Below are 15,945 nucleotides of genomic sequence, written 5' to 3'. Positions count from 1 at the left end.
CCGGTCATGGTGATACAGCGGTGATAGGCGAGGATATTCTTTGATATTTGAACTGATGACTGGTGACCTTCGCCAGACTTGGTTGACTTCATTGAGCCTGGCTAGTCAGAGGCAATGTACATGCCTCTGGCGTTAGGCGGTCTTCCACTTCCAGGCGGCGACGTCCCTGAGCGAGGCGTGTCAGTTGCTCAAGTGGTCTGATCCATTGAGATGGTTGAAAGAAGGTCAGAGTTGCGCATGGGTCATTTGAATGCTTGTGAGTTTCCAAGTTCCAAACAATGGCAGGTACCGAATTCCACCTTTCTTCCCAAGCTGCTTCTTATTTGCCTGTCTTCAAACGAGCAACACACATCGAAAGTATGGTCCTTCGCAGTGGTGTCGAAAGACTGGCCCTCTTCGCGTACTGCAAGGACTTCTCGTGACTTCACACTTGCATTGAAGACCTTATTTGTTGAGAGAGATAAGGCATGTGACGCAATCGGCAGACAGTACCTCTTCGCGCTGGCCTAGCCTTCCACGCAACCTCAACCCGCAGGTGCTCACATATCAAGACTGACAAAGGGTCTACGGCTGATGAAAATTACAGGAGCATGGATACCACTGGTGCAGTCGGACCCTCGGGGACGAGGAGTCGTCACCGCCAAGCAGCTTGGCAAACCTCTTAAGAGAGCTAAGCAGGTGAGATTCAGCCTCCAAAAAGGCAATTCCGTTGCGTCTATTCGGTTCTGCCAAGTTTGGCCAGATGCCACGGGATTCGGCACTTGGGCCTCTTTCCCACAGAAACGAATCAGACTGGATTGAAGCCACATGGGTGCATGATAAGCCACCACCTTCCCGGAATTTGACAGGAAGCCCTCCGCCTCCACTCAAGCTGACTCAAAGCTGTTCAATGAGAGCCTAAATCGGAGCTCCGTCGGGAGGAGAAGAGGCTCGTCGGACGAGGGATCCCCGATCGTGATCCTCAAATATCAGGATCACTCGAGATTTTTCTTGTGGAGGACGCTTCTTGAAGGCTGGCATCCGTGAGAAACTCGTCTATGATAGCGACCATGGATTGTGCCCTGGGCAGTGACAACGTCTTTGGCCCTCGCGTCCTTCAAGCCTGTCGCCAATTTGATTTCACTCTTCTCTTTGAAGACACAATCTTCGCAGCTGTGCCTGCAGCTACGTTCCTGCTCCTGGCCGTGTTTCGTCTTCCAGCACTGTTTCGTGGCCCCGTCAAAGTCGACTCGCATCGACTCGCAACTTACAAACTGGTGGGCACTGGCTCGAGCTCCCTCGCACGCAATGTGAACATGTGGCCGCCACGGGCTAATCACAGCACATGACCTAGGGCTCTCTCGCAGTACTGCTCACGCTTCAAATACTTCATGTCGCATTCCAAACCCAAGCTCCGATTCTACGTACAGATGTTGCCTTGGCTGCAAGTATTCTTCAGGTTGTGGCTACGGCGACGGCTAGCTTGCTTTCATGGCTCGAAGATCAGCGCTCCGTTCGCCCATCGGACATTATGGTCCTCTACTTCTTTATCGCCACTTTATTGGCAATCCCCAGAGCACGTACGCTATGGTTACTCTCGCCCATGGTCGAAACGCAAGCTATTGTATGGACCTTAGTCGCTATTGCAACAGCCGCAGTTCTGTGTCTTGAGTCAATTCACAAGACACGCACCTTAATGTTGGCCTATAAACAATCGAGCAAGGAATACACATCCAGCTTCTGGGTGCGTAGTTTCTTCATCTGGATGCTACCGCTGTTTCAGAACGGCTTCTCGTCAATACTCGCCCTTCACGACATGCCCGAAGTAGACCACGACCTACAAGGACGATCAGCAGAAGATCGGCTGCTCAAGACCTGGTCCAAGAGTGAGTTGACGAAGTGTTCGATTGGCCTATTTTCAAGACGAACTCTCTCACTGACTTCAATTTTCGATACGACTACAGATGCAGCCGCACAAAAAAGCAAATTAGTCCGCGTCGTGTTCCGTGCATACCTATGGCCTTTCCTGAGTGCCGTGGTGCCTCGATTGTGTCTCACAGGTTTCAAATTCTGCCAACCATTTCTCATTTCCGCCACCGTTGGCTTCTTGAGCGATCTGCAGGTGTCGGACAGAAAGCACTATGGACCCTCACTAGTTGGGGCTTTTGTCCTGGTCTATCTAGGAATGACTATTTCGACAGCTGTGTACTGGCGCCAGGCATTCCGGTTCAACACCATGATGCGGGCCGGCTTAGTCTCGCTGATTTACCGACAGACAAACAAGTTGGAAGCAAGTGAATTCAAGTCGGAATCTGCCATCACACTCATGGGCACGGACGTCCAACGCATTTCCAGACAATTTCGCACCCTTCACGAAGCATGGGCTGCCCCGATCGATGTTGCAGTGGCTGTCTTTCTCCTTGCTCGTCAACTGGGCATCGCGTCAGTGATACCTGCAATCATCTCAATATGTGCGTTCTGGTTTGTATCGTATTCCAAAGCCGATTTGTTAACTTACGATCCTAGTCTCGGTGCTTGCCACCATTCCAGTCTCTAAGATGTCTCGTACGGCGCAAAAGAATTGGCTCGAACGGGTCCAAGCTCGTCTTGCAATCACGTCGAGTATGCTACACGACATGAAGTCGGTGAAGGCTTTGAGCCTGACCGAGAAGCTACTTGCCTGCGTCGCCGAGTTACGATCGGTGGAGTTGCAAGTGTCAAAAAGGTTCCGCCGCTTGGTGGTCGGCGAAGTTGTGCTCTGTATGTATCGCCCAAAGCCAAGGCATCTTTCTACAGCCCAAGGTCACTAATTAAATATCCTCATCAGCAAATGCACCTGCTTCCTTGGCGCCTTTTGCAACATTCGTCGTATATGCCATCATTCAATCAGTTCGAGGCAATCAAACTCTTCTTGCCAGTCGCATGTTCACTTCTCTCTCATTGATCTCCTTGATGACCGATCCCCTCCTGATTTTCATTCAAACCCTTTCGCCACTGTGGGAGTCATTGGGTTCGTTCAGTCGCATAGAGGATTATTGTCGTAAGGCTCCGATAGAGGAGATCGCTTCCTCAGGTGCTATAGGCAACGAAATGGAACTCTCTTCTCGACCGCTCTCGTCTGTGACTCCAGGCGTTGTACTGGAGATGCGCAATGCCACCTTTTCATGGACTGCTGGCGGTCCTCGTCTTCTTCACGGTATGACTGTCGCATTTGCGAAGAAAGAAATCACTGCCATCATTGGACCTGTCGGTTGCGGCAAAAGTACGTTTCTCGAAAGTGCACTCGGAGAGACTACCCTCAGAGACGGGACCATGTCCGCAATCGCGTCCCCTTCGGTGGCGTATTGTCCCCAGACCCCATGGATCATGAACGACACCATCCGTCAGAACATCATCGGTCCCGTAGCATATGATCCGAAATGGTACAACTTTGTCATTTGGGCATGCGCGTTGGAACAAGACTTGGAATCAATCTCAGGTGGTGATATGTCTAAGTGTGGCAGCTCTGGGATATCATTGAGTGGTGGTCAAAAGCAGCGCATTGTCTGTTATCCCCTTGATTCCTCACCTTTGATCTTGCTAACTTCTTGACAGTCTTTGGCTAGAGCGGTCTATTCGCGAGCTCCGACTGTTCTTCTTGACGACGTCTTCAGCGGACTTGACAACAAGACTGTGGTGACCATCATGACTCGATTGCTAGCAAGTGGTGGGCATTTCAGAGAGTCGCGTAAAACGGTTATTTTCGCTACCCACAATCACCGTCTACTGCCATATGTTGACTGGATTCTGATTCTTGATAATGGGACGATATCTAAAATGGGATCCTACAAGGAACTCCAGCCTGACTTACCACAAGATGAGGATGACAATGAGCCGGGAGGTCGCTCTGAAGATACCATCACCACTCGAGAGACCGCAGTGTCTGTTCCTTTACTTGATGAAGCTCTGGCATCAATCGAAGAGACTGTCGTGGACGCCGATGTCGACCGTCGCGACGGAAAGTGGTCGGTTTACACATACTATTGTCGCGCCGCCGGATGGATACTTTCGATCTCGCTGGTGGTGGTCACTTTCCTGTATTCTTTCGCCCAGAGATACACGGGTATGGTGATGAAAATTATTCTTATTTGCAAAAGGCCAAGCTAACAGACTTTTAGTGATTTGGCTGCAGGATTGGGCAAATGCCAACGAAAACAATCCCGATCAGAAGCCCGGAAAATACATCGGGATTTATGCGTTACTGGTTGGCATTGCCACAGTGAACCTTTTCTACTCGGCTTGGTCAGTGAATTTCAGCGATGAAGGGTCTCGATGTACCAATGTTGAATACTCACGGCTTCGTTGCAGGGTCCTTCTTGTGCCAATTATCACCAACACTGGTCGGAACATGCACTCCCAACTCCTAAGAACGACTCTGGGGTAAATATGCCTTTGTGAAACTCTTCTCGTCGTCTTTTTGCCAGATGTTTAACTGACGAGGATCTCCCATGATAGTGCACCCTTCAGCTTCTTCCAGCGTACTGATGCGGGTCTCACAACGAACCGGTATGACATTCCTTCAAACAACGGCTCAGTAACAGGTTCTGACCAGCTTGTAGATTCAGCCAGGATCTGGAGCTCATTGACATGGACCTCCCGATAGAGGCAATCAACGTTCTTGCTTGTAAGTGATATCTTGCCTTATCACAGTGTGACATTCCCATATGTACAGAAGATCTAACGATCCTACAGCTCTTGGAGAGTGTTCTGTTCAGTTGATACTTCTTTGCATTCTGGGCAAATATCTTGCCGTCGCAGTTCCAGTGCTAGTGGCTGTTCTTTACCTGGTACAGAGCTACTACCTTCGGACTTCTCGACAAGTCCGATTACTAGATATAGAGGCCAGATCTCCATTATTCACGCACTTTGTGGAAACCATGAATGGCATCAAAGTGATCCGCGCATTGCGCTGGCAAGATTCATTCCAAGTCCGACTGCAGGATCTATTGAACGAGTCGCAAAAGCCGTTCTACATGCTCTTCTGCATCCGGCAATGGCTACAGTTGGTGCTTGACTGTATTGTGATGGGTCTTGCAGTGGTCCTCGTCTCCCTTGTTGTTTCTCTTCGGGAAAAATTCAGCGCGAGCAGTGTCGGTGTTGCTCTCAACTTGATCCTGGTCTTCAACCAAGATTTAATGTTATTATTACGGTCGTGGACCATGTTGGAAACTTCTATTGGAGCCGTCGCCCGTATCAAGGACTTTGTCGACACCACGCCATCCGAAGAACGAAGCGGAGAAAGCCTGTCAACTGTGCCCCCGACTTGGCCCAGTCAAGGCCAGTTGATATTTGACCGTGTGGTCGCGTCATACGGGTAAGTGATGGGGATTCTGCATTTCCTGGCAATCTCATGCGCGAGGGTTTTAACAGTCTACTCTCTTGCAGACCCGAGTTTTCCCCTGCCCTGGACAATCTCTCCGTGAAAATCGAATCTGGGCAAAAGATCGCCGTTTGTGGTTCCTCCGGCAGCGGCAAAACATCTTTCATTCTAGGGCTTCTGCAAATGGTCGAGATCAAAGAAGGACGCATCGTTCTTGATGGCATTGACCTCTCGACTCTACCTCGCAACACTGTCCGATCTCGATTCAATGTGGTTTCGCAAGAACCCTTCTTCATGCCGGGAACCCTACGATTCAATCTCGACCGCGAAGTCGATGGTCAGCCTGTTGCCGACGCAACACTCATTCGTGCGCTTGAAGCCGTAGGCCTTTGGAGAAAAGTCAGTGAAGACTGTGTTCGTGGTACCGAACTCGACCAGCCCCTTTTGATTTCTGATTGGTCTATGGGCGAACGTCAACTTCTTGCGCTGGCGAGAGCATTGGTCATGAACAGCCCGATTTTGATCCTCGATGAGGCGATGAGCAGGTGAGATCCATGCCCCCTATCCAAGTTTCTATGCGCACTGTGCACGTCTTTTCCGGTCCCGGACATTGAATATACTAACAATGAATTGAATCCTCGTGTCCAGTGTGGACTGGGAGACCGAAGCAACCATGCAAGCTATCATTGACAGAGAGTTCAAATCTCAAACTGTCATCTCCGTCATCCACCGGCTTCGCTATATCGATCGCTACGATCGGATCGCCCTTATGAAAAGGGGTCGGCTGGTTGAATATGCACCGCCGGCCGAGCTCCTCCGTACACCTTCAGAGTTTGCCTCGTTCTATCGTGCAAGAATGGATACTCTGTAATCAACGTCCACTATTTGGAAAATTTTCAGCACGGGGCGTGCATTTCATGTTGAATCGGAAGTACCTTGGTTAGGCCCTTGCGCTTGTCGACGTTTGTCGCGGGACTTGCGCCAACTTTTGGCGGGTGGGCCGGGGGTTAGGTATGAAGCATTGCTCTGCATTTACTGCACGGCGACCTGTATCGCTCTGATATGCGTTCAATCTCGGCAGTCGTTTTACAGGAGCTTCGAATATATTGATCAACGAAGAAACACATGAACCTCTACCTGAATAGGCATTGACTGCTTTCGGACGATGCTCACTACAAATAACTTCTTCATTGAAAACTTGGACAGTTGTAGACGATCGCCCCGTTCCCGAGGTGTCTGTTTACATGCGCACTGGTCTCGGCCCGGGTAAGTGACCAGAATATATTTCGACTCGAAGCTTCCAACCAATCCCGCCCCACACCAAGAAACACCTAAACGATTAGGTTCATTATAATAATTTCAAGTCGTAAACTCCCGGAAAGGTTCAAGGTTGGTGTTTCGAAATGAAAGTGATAAAACAAATCGGCCGCATTAAAAATCCAGAAGTTCAGGGAGGTCCGGACCACCTCAAAGAGGCGAAATTTGTACATGTGGCACTGGACGGCTGGTGGACAGGGTATTGTCAAGAAAGGAACCTTATGGAAGCTGATGCAAAAGGCACATCAATGATATGGATGTGCAGCTAACGGAATGTGGGTTCGAAAATCAAAAACTCAATTAACCAGGGACGGGAGAAAAGAAATATTATTATACATGACTTGAGATCGATGGGACGTTCAAACTTTGTAAGTCCCGAAGAAAGAAAGAGTTTTCCACAAGAGGGCCGTTTCTCGTCATAATTACAAGGCCATAAAGTATGTATGCGAATCTTACTTCACGCTTTCAGGGTCTGCCTCGCATCTTGTGCGACGGGCCGTAGCAGGAAAAGAAGGAAATTAAAAAAAAAAATCAGAACCATTCTCTAGCACTCAAGCGCGACATCACCATCTAGTGGGCGCAGCTCCAGTCAACAGAGTGGAATAGAAATAGAAAGGAGAGAACAGCCAACAGACCAGCTCTAATGGCTTTTCAAGTTTTCATCGTCCGAGTCGAAGGAAGGTCGAGAGCTGCGTGAGCTGCGCGAGCTGCCGGCTAGAGGCAATCCGGAGTCGCCGAATTCACGATAAGCACGCTCGCGGGCAATGGATTTATCCTTGCGAATGGTGAGGCAATTGATGCCAAGGAATGTAGTGATACGGTTGATCACAAGCACCGCCCAATGCATGTATACAACCAGGGCGAAGACGAAGTAAAAGCGAAGGTACCAGACTTCGAATGTGTGGCTCAGAGGAATACCAATGCGCGGTAGGTTGGCCAGCACGGCGCCGAAGACAAGAGGTCCCTGCAGAACAGTCCAATAGGGGAACGGTTGGCGGAGCAAGTGAGCCAGAATGATCATGGTGGTCATTCGGCCAAAGACGAAGGAAATAGTCCAGCAGAACAAGACGAGGTGGTTGTTGGTGAGAAGGCACGAGTATGGCGAGAACAGCCAGGCACATGTGCTCACTGTGAAAACAACCATGGGGATCCATTCCTTCAGCAGAGGAGTGAAAGGCAGGCCGTGCTTCTTGCGCGCCACGTAAACGTTGAAAACGCAGCCTGGAAGGTGAGCCAGGAAGAATCCACCCAGAAGAATGGGCACCCAGAGATCCTTGACCGAGTTGGTTCCGAAAAGCTGCGGGATGTTGATAAGATCGGTGATAGGTCTCGACCAAATTTCAGGGCCCCAAATGCCAGAGGCAAGCATGATGCTGATCGCAATGATGAGCCCTTCAGTGGGACCGTTGAAGTAGCCGAGGTACAAGGTGTGAGTGTGGTAAGTCTCCCAGGTCGAGAAGTACATCGCCAGACAGGGCACAATTGCGGTATAGGCACCCAACTTCGACGCACCGAAGCCCATTGCTGCAGTTTCCAAGAGGCTAGCCAGCGTACAGTTCAAAGAGTCGATTCCGTGGCTAGAAGAATCGTTAGCGCAGTGTTCACGGATCTTGTGCCCTTGCCACGAACTCAAATAATTCTCCCAGACCGCTAGATGTTCCCGTCCTGCGCGCTTGTTTTCCGTCCACATTGTCAAGCGTCGAATACCTGGTCTTTGTCAGCTACGAGTCGCGGGACTGTGCAGAGACAGAAGACAACTCACATCCACATTCCAAAGGCGAAGCTGAAGTACAGCCACCAAGGACCCTGTAGACCCTCGAACGTTAGATGAGGCAACCATCTTCACATTGCGAAAAAGCACTGACCGGACCGATCATATCGGGCATGAAAAGCTCGATGAGAAACACATTGAAAACAATGAACATGAAACCCAAGAGCGTGACCATGTTAGGGGCGATCCACATTGGAAGCAGTTCAACGAAGGCATTCCACTAAAGTCGACGTGGCGCGTTAGTTGCCATCGCCCAAAAAGCTGCGAGACTCTTTTTCGCCGGAGATACGCACGTAGTGCCTGAGAATGTGATTCGAAATGAACGATTTATCGACACTTGAGTATTTGTAAGATTTCAGGGGCATCAATGCATCGTCGGAAAGCGAATCTTGGGTCTCTGGCGTCATGAAGCGAATGGATTAACTAAACGTTCGTTGTACGCCGAGGCCATCTATTTGCGAGAGTCATTGTGTAATATACCTTGGACCATCCGCCAAATTGTCTCCATGGCGACGTTTGCGACAGTGTTGCGCAGGCACTTCCTGGCTTGAGAAAACGGCGTCCCGTTTCACGTTGGACAAGGTAAGGCGACACGGAGTTGAGGCGACCTCAGGGACAACTCTTTTTCAAGGACAGCTAAGGATACACTGTCTAAGATCGTGAACCTGGACAAGAGGAAAAAGAGAAGAAAATCGAGAACAATAAAATAAATCAGTCTAAAAATAATCTCCGGGGATCGATCAAATTATCGAATGATCAAAAGGAGGGTTTTCGGCCCCAAAATCACGTGCTATGGTCCGTAACGGGAACTCGAGGCTGTGAAGCTCCACCAACGAAGTTCACCAACGAAGTTGCACTGGGCCGCCGGAGATCATCCTGACTTTGCTACTGTAGTACGCGCGCGCGCTCACCCACCATCCAAACGGTTATATTTCAATCGCGCCATCGAGTCGCCGCCGCCTTTGAATCTGCCCAATAGCTTCCACCAGGCAGAAACTTGCCCGTCCTTGCAGCACTTATCTCCTTGTCGACCCCGGCGACTCCGGCGACACGCAAGCTCATTTGCGCGCCACGCGAAGTAGCTGACTTTCCGCAATCTTCTACGCACCGGTCAAGTCACGTCACAGCTTCACTGCGCACTTTCTGGATGGACATGAAGTTTGGTTGTCTTCGTAGCGCTGTTTGCGCCGCCCGCCAGTGAGGTACGTCCATGATGCCGGGCGTCGTCGAGGTGCCGGCGGCGCCGCAATTTCGTCGCGAGTTCAACGTTGGACAACAGAAGGTGCATCTTGAGATCGATTTCGCGAACAAAAGCCTGAGGGGAAGCACGGATATTACGATCTACCCAAGCCGTCTGGACCTACGCTCGGTCCATCTCAACTTTCGACAAGGCGAGATCAAGCGGCTCACGGTCAACAACAAACCAGCGACGTTGAAATACGTTGACCCTTACGACGGTCTTCACCTATACGGGCCTCACTATCACGAGCGCTTAACGCGCAAAGTCGACGGGTTACTGAAGATTCCACCGGATCCTCAGATCGAGATTTCCATTCCCAAGAATGTCCACATCCGAGAATTGGATGCGAGATCTACCGAGGCCCGTGAACGAATTGCGCTACAGAGTACAGGAGATGATGTTGATGGGCCTTCAGGGAGCAAGGCCCCGGATAGCAACCTGCCGCAGTTTTCAGCCCTTACTCTGCACATTGAGTTTGTGATTGAACGAATTCGTGATGGGCTGCAATTCGTGGGCGTCGACAGTGGAGATCGCCGTTATCCCCATGCCTACACGACAAACTCTCAGGAGTCAAGCGTCGGATGTCCCCTCTTCCCATGTGTGGACGATCCCTCGTCTCGCTGTGCCTGGGAGATTTCAATCTCGTGTCCCGCTTCCCTTGGCGACCTGTTTGACCGCAAGGGCGCTAGCTCTGTGTCGCGGACAAAGGCCAACAGTCGATACATTTCCGCCGACGATGGGGCTTTGGACATGTCTGTCGTATGTTCGGGTGAACTGACAGACGACATTACGGATCCCAAAGACTCCACGCGAAAGACTGTGTCTTTTGCATGTTACACACCACTCTCGGCGCGACAAATTGGATTCGCAGTCGGTCCCTTCGAATACGTCAACCTTGCAGATTTCCGTGAAAGTGATCAAGATGAGCAGCTGGGTCAAAACGCCATCCCGGTCCATGCATTTTGCCTTCCCGGTCGAGCTGATGAAGTGCAAAATACCGGGTTCCCTATGGCCCAGGCTATCGATTTCTTCTCGCTGTCCTATGGTTCATACCCTTTTTCCAGCTACAAGATGTGTTTTGTGGATGATGTGGCAACCGAAACACTCCCGTCCGCTGGAATGAGCATCTGCAGCAGCCATTTGCTGTTTCCCAGTGACATTATCGACCCAATGTACGATGCAACACGCTGTCTCGTACATGCCCTGGCTTGCCAATGGAGTGGTATCAACATCATACCATGCGAACCCGCGGATACGTGGGTGACTGTTGGAGTCGCGTGGTTCATCACTGATACCTTCATGAAGAAATTATGTGGAACCAACGAGTATCGTTACAGACTGAAACAGATGTCTGACCGAATATGCGACCTGGACTATGAGCGTCCGTCGATCTACGATATGGGCAATTTCTTGAAGATTGACCCATCAGAGTACCAATTCATTGCCCTTAAAGCCCCGCTGGTGCTTTTCATTCTTGATCGTCGACTTACAAAAGCAAGCGGCAAGGCAACAATGTCTCGCATCATCTCTCGGCTCTTTCTCAACTCTCGCATGGGTGATATTCCTAACAGTGCCGTGACGTCTGCCATGTTCCAAAGGCTATGCGAGCGATTCGGTCACGCGAAGCTGGACATATTTTTCAGCCAATGGGTGTATGGCGCAGGCTGTCCACGTTTTCAAGCTACGCAACGTTTCAATAAGAAAAAGTTGGTCGTTGAAATGATGATTCGTCAGGTTCAATCCGACCAAACTGCCGCCCGCGATCTTGACAAGGATGCGTTCCTCCGTGATGTCAAGGAGGAGATTCGTCATGTGTACGCTGGGCCTATTCAGCCTGTCTTCACTGGCTCCATGACCATTAGAATTCACGAAGCTGACGGAACCCCATATGAGCACATCGTCGAGATCAAAGAGGGCGTCACGAAATTCGATATCCCGTACAATACCAAATACAAGCGCCTCAAACGCAACAAAAAGCAGCGGGAGCGTGCGGTGGCGGCGGGTGACGCAGAAACACAAGAAGAAGTTCTTTTGTACTGCCTCGGCGACGTACTCCAGACAGAAGAAGAAACTCAAGCTTGGCGTCTGGCCGATTGGACAAAAGAGGACGAGGAGCGTATGGGGCAAGAGTCATACGAGTGGATTCGCATGGACGCGGACTTTGAATGGATTTGCAAATTGTCTCTGGGCATGCCAGGCTACATGTATCTGTCCCAGCTCCAGCAAGACAGAGATGTTGTCGCTCAGCTTGAGTCTCTCCAGTACATGGCAGCACAGCGGGAGCACCCTTTGATCTCTACCATTTTCGCCCGTACCCTGATGGATAGCCGTTACTTCCACGGAATTCGCGTTACTGCAGCAAAGGCGCTTGTCAAACATGCCAAGGACGAGGTCGACTGGATCGGATTGCATCACTTGGAAAAAGCGTTCCAAGAGCTATTCTGCTTACCTGGATCACCGATGACGCGCTCCAATGACTTCTCTAATCGCGCAGCCTACATCTTACAGCAGGTCATACCTGACGTGATTTCTCAAGTTCGTGACAACAGCGGCAAAACGCCCCTTCGAGTCAAGCGCTTTCTATTCGACAAGTTGAAGTTTAATGACAACTCGAATAATGAGGTACGTCCCGAAACCGACCGTTGTGCTGATCGGCCCTTCTGACTGGAACTGCTCCTTAGTTTTCCGATAACTATTATGTCTCTTCTCTCATGCACTCACTCTGTCATGCCCTTCTCGGGAGGACCGAGTCTCGACCCGAAGACGAGCTATCTCATTTTGATATGGAGCGCGTCATCGAGGCACAAGCCGAAGAGCAGCTGGAAAAGGATGCGATCGCCGAATTTGACCGCTACAGACGGATGGATGAATGGTCAAGTTCATTCCAGAATTTGTACTCTCGCGCAGCGCTGCAGTGCCAATTACGGCTGATGAAAGCGAACGTCCTTGAAGTGGACCTGATGCGCTTTGTTTCATACACACGTTCAGGGACGTTCGACCTGCTTCGCGTGCAGGCTTTTGAGTGCCTTGTCGAGCTCGACATTGCCCAGCACCCTGAATTACTTCGCTGGTTGATGTACACCATGACAAGCGACTCATCTGCCTACATTCGTCACCATTGTCAACGACTCTTTGGGCGAGCCTTGGCCCAGTTAGCCTTTGGGACAACTCAACCCGTTCAAACGGTTCAAACTGGAGGCTTGATCATCGAGCAAGAATCATCAACCGAGGTCCGTCAAGCTGATCTGGCGCGCCGACAAACAGTGCCTGGTGCCATCGAGGCTCTGAAACGAGAACTCGCCACCGAGCCGTCCCTACGCGAATATATGTGGGCCGCATGCAACTCAGCCAATCTTGGCATCCTGGAGCTATCAGAGCTCACAGACGTCTGTAGTGTTCTCTTCGAATCGATCACGTCCAAAATGGTCAAATTGAGGTACCCTCGCTTCTGGAAGGTTCAGAACATGGGACGTGGCCAGCTCCGATTCTACAGGTCGAGCGAGTTCCGAACGAGCCTTGGTTCTTCGAAAGATGGCGCCAAGCGCAAGCGCGATGAGCAGGGTATGCAGCCCCCTGCTCCGCGCATCACCTTTAAACACTCAAAGACAGCTCTGACCCCGAGCACTCCATCTACTCCCTCGGCTCTGCCAAAGATCTCGATCCCGAACACTCTCCCTCGCCCAGCTACAACTACGCCAATGTCTGCCACTCCGTCAACGCCAGCCGGTGGCGGAGGGCTGAAATTGAAGCTCAAATTTGGACAAAAGAAATAGAGTTATGCTAGATTCGCACGTTGAGCTACCATCCTTATGTAATTCTATCTTTCCTGAGCGCATGACGTTCCATCGTCGTCACAGCACATGTTTTTTGCCTTGAGACCAAATATCCAGCATTATTTTGGGCGCTGTGGAGGGAGTTTGCATATCGCGTGACAAGGAATTACCACATGAATCACGCCTTCCAATTCTTTTTCACTCCTTTGTATGAGATGTTTAACTTCAACATGGCCTAATACATCGAGCAAATGCTGGCCATCAACAATGAGAAGTGAAGAATGAACCAGCTGTACAAGACTAGCTTGATAACGAAATTCGGATCAGGCGTTGCCTCTTGGGGTATACAGCAACAAAAAAGGTATTCGATTGATTTCATAAGAGCATCCAAACCAGAAACGCCCAGGATCATTATGCTCGCATTCGCGCCGAAATCAGTTGTCTCTCGCACGCACCATGAGTGTGTGTCTATTTGAGTCTCAAGGTCGGAGATCGCGTGTGGCCCGGATGTTATTTATTTTTCGTTAATGCGCTCCAAAGCCTCAAGCATGACAACCGAGTTTCCGCGGATGACCTGGGTGAATACCGTTAGACTGGCGGAGTTGTGACATGAGGAATTCAAAAGGCCGAAAACTTACGACCATGCCAATGGAGACCTTTTCACCACCTGATTTCTCCTCGAAGGCTTCGTCAAGGACGATGTTCATGAAGACCTGCCAATGTAGGTCAGTAATATGATCATGGAATCTGCTTCCGCCTCACCCAATTTCCAGAACGTTTTCATGTTGAAAAAGCAGTATCTTGATGGAATGTTGATAGAGCTGGGTTTGCGAGACAACCGCCGTCGGTAACGTACATCATATCCACGGAGAATTCCAATGACTTTGCGGTTGCCGTTCAACTGGCAGAAGACCCGCTTCTCCATGTACTGTGACGAGAATTGTTGTCAGTATGATCCAGATCTGAAAGACCGCATATTGCAGACAAATTTAACTCACCTTCTTCAATTCAGGCTGTGCTTGAGGCATCTTGGGCGATCTGATGTCTCTTCTCAGGTCAAGTCGGGTTCTCTGATGGTTGGATGCTTGGGAGTTTAGGAATGACGGAGAAAGGATGTTCCGGATAAGCGCGATAAGAGCTCTGAGCTTGCGTCAATCCCGTGCTTTCGCGTCACTCACATGGCAATCCGCAATCCCATCCACTAGTATTGCGCCTCATTCGTCACCTTGAGGCTCGCACAATATGAGTTCAAAATTCGCAAATCGAAGGAGACCACGCAAAGTTGGAGGAGATGACTCTGAGGAAGAGGACGTTGCAGCCGCGCCTGGTGAGTCAGTCCTTTTACCATCATCAAACAGCACGTATCCGACGGCCAAGAAATTAATTGAGAAATAATATTTGCCAGAACCCGTCGTTAAGCGGCCGGTCAAATCAAGGACCAAATCAAAGTTAAATCTCTCTTTCGGAGCGGATGAAATCACTACCGCCGAGCATGAGAGGCCAGAGGGAGATGGGCTTGCTCACAGAAAGCTTGGACTTGGTCGCAAACCACCGACCGTTGGAAGTGATGTCCTGGCTGCGCGAGTTGGACGTGACCAGGATCGGCCAAGCTACAGCACCGAATATCTGAAGGAGCTTCAAAGTTCAACCCCATCGACACCCAAACCCGCCACTGACAATGGAGATGAGAAAACAATCGATGTAGCGGCCAAGTTCGGCGAGGTCATGGTTGTCTCGGGCCAGTCGGCAATTCCCACCGAGGCCGAGATTCGGGAGAAAAAGGCCAGGCGTGCCCGTCTGGCACTGGAGCAAGGTGTTCACGCTGATGACTTTATCGCGCTCGAAGACAATTATGGAAGTGACGAGGATTGGGATGCGATAGCAAGGGGTGAGAAGGAGCCCCAGAAAGAGAGAGACACACGGTTGGTCCGCGATGACGAGGACTTCGCTGAAGGATTTGATGAGTACGTGGAAGATGGGAAAATTTCCCTTGGGCGAAAGGCGGAACGCGAGCAACAGCGTATGCAGCGTGAAGCGATGCGTGAGCTTATAGAGGATGCCGAGGCGCTGTCGGATGATGAGGATTCGGATCTGGAAGAGAAAGCTGCATACGAGGCTCACCAAACGAAAGCTGCAATCGGCAATACTCGAGGTGGTGGAACTGACAGACCCCAAACGCCTCCGAAGGTGACTTCATTGCCCAAACTGGCTACGGGTCTGGAAAGACTGCGAACTACCCTCGCCTCGATGGAAACAGCAAAGACTCAAATGATCAGCCGAATGGAAGATCTGCGCAAAGAGAAGGAAGAAATTGCCACACGGGAGATCGAGATCCAAGCGTTGATCAAAGAGGCAGGCGACAACTACGAACGTCTCAAAAAGGAAGCAGGGCTCAATCCAGCCATTGACTCTTCGGAAGGAGCAATGGTGAAGCGTGGATTGGAAAATTTCGGTGCATCCATGGCAAATCCTGATTCAAACTTGAGCTCTCCAGAGCACCGATAAC

General features: G+C 50.5%; 5 protein-coding genes across 5 annotated transcripts; 3 read left to right on the top strand and 2 right to left on the bottom strand.

The window, feature by feature from the left end:
- Positions 1–1,037: 1,037 nt before the first annotated feature.
- Positions 1,038–6,209, top strand: N7539_008372 (uncharacterized protein; the record flags this gene model as incomplete). The annotated part of the gene is made up of 13 exons (XM_056937972.1): positions 1,038–1,256; positions 1,334–1,865; positions 1,944–2,450; positions 2,506–2,739; positions 2,807–3,522; positions 3,574–4,081; positions 4,137–4,260; positions 4,327–4,398; positions 4,474–4,524; positions 4,578–4,642; positions 4,711–5,332; positions 5,404–5,883; positions 5,987–6,209. 13 exons carry the CDS (start codon positions 1,038–1,040, stop codon positions 6,207–6,209), a joined length of 4,353 nt encoding a protein of 1,450 aa, XP_056787064.1.
- Positions 6,210–7,295: 1,086 nt separating this feature from the next.
- Positions 7,296–8,934, bottom strand: N7539_008371 (uncharacterized protein; the record flags this gene model as incomplete). The annotated part of the gene is made up of 6 exons (XM_056937971.1): positions 7,296–8,232; positions 8,285–8,362; positions 8,418–8,461; positions 8,521–8,646; positions 8,720–8,823; positions 8,907–8,934. 6 exons carry the CDS (start codon positions 8,932–8,934, stop codon positions 7,296–7,298), a joined length of 1,317 nt encoding a protein of 438 aa, XP_056787063.1.
- Positions 8,935–9,636: 702 nt separating this feature from the next.
- N7539_008370 (transcription initiation factor TFIID subunit TAF2) lies at positions 9,637–13,439 on the top strand (the record flags this gene model as incomplete). The annotated part of the gene is made up of 2 exons (XM_056937970.1): positions 9,637–12,288; positions 12,348–13,439. 2 exons carry the CDS (start codon positions 9,637–9,639, stop codon positions 13,437–13,439), a joined length of 3,744 nt encoding a protein of 1,247 aa, XP_056787062.1.
- Positions 13,440–13,953: 514 nt separating this feature from the next.
- N7539_008369 (putative small nuclear ribonucleoprotein SmG) lies at positions 13,954–14,467 on the bottom strand (the record flags this gene model as incomplete). The annotated part of the gene is made up of 4 exons (XM_056937969.1): positions 13,954–14,013; positions 14,078–14,152; positions 14,296–14,367; positions 14,438–14,467. 4 exons carry the CDS (start codon positions 14,465–14,467, stop codon positions 13,954–13,956), a joined length of 237 nt encoding a protein of 78 aa, XP_056787061.1.
- A 214-nt stretch (positions 14,468–14,681) lies between these two features.
- N7539_008368 (uncharacterized protein) lies at positions 14,682–15,944 on the top strand (the record flags this gene model as incomplete). Its single annotated transcript, XM_056937968.1, has 2 exons — positions 14,682–14,766; positions 14,845–15,944. 2 exons carry the CDS (start codon positions 14,682–14,684, stop codon positions 15,942–15,944), a joined length of 1,185 nt encoding a protein of 394 aa, XP_056787060.1.
- Position 15,945: the final 1 nt, after the last annotated feature.

The sequence above is a fragment of the Penicillium diatomitis genome (assembly GCF_028827545.1).
Source record: "Penicillium diatomitis strain IBT 30728 chromosome Unknown utg000012l_segment0_segment0, whole genome shotgun sequence".
NCBI lineage: Eukaryota > Fungi > Ascomycota > Eurotiomycetes > Eurotiales > Aspergillaceae > Penicillium > Penicillium diatomitis.
The sequence above is the reverse complement of the archived record's forward strand: the minus strand, read 5'-3'. Positions and strand labels throughout refer to the sequence as shown.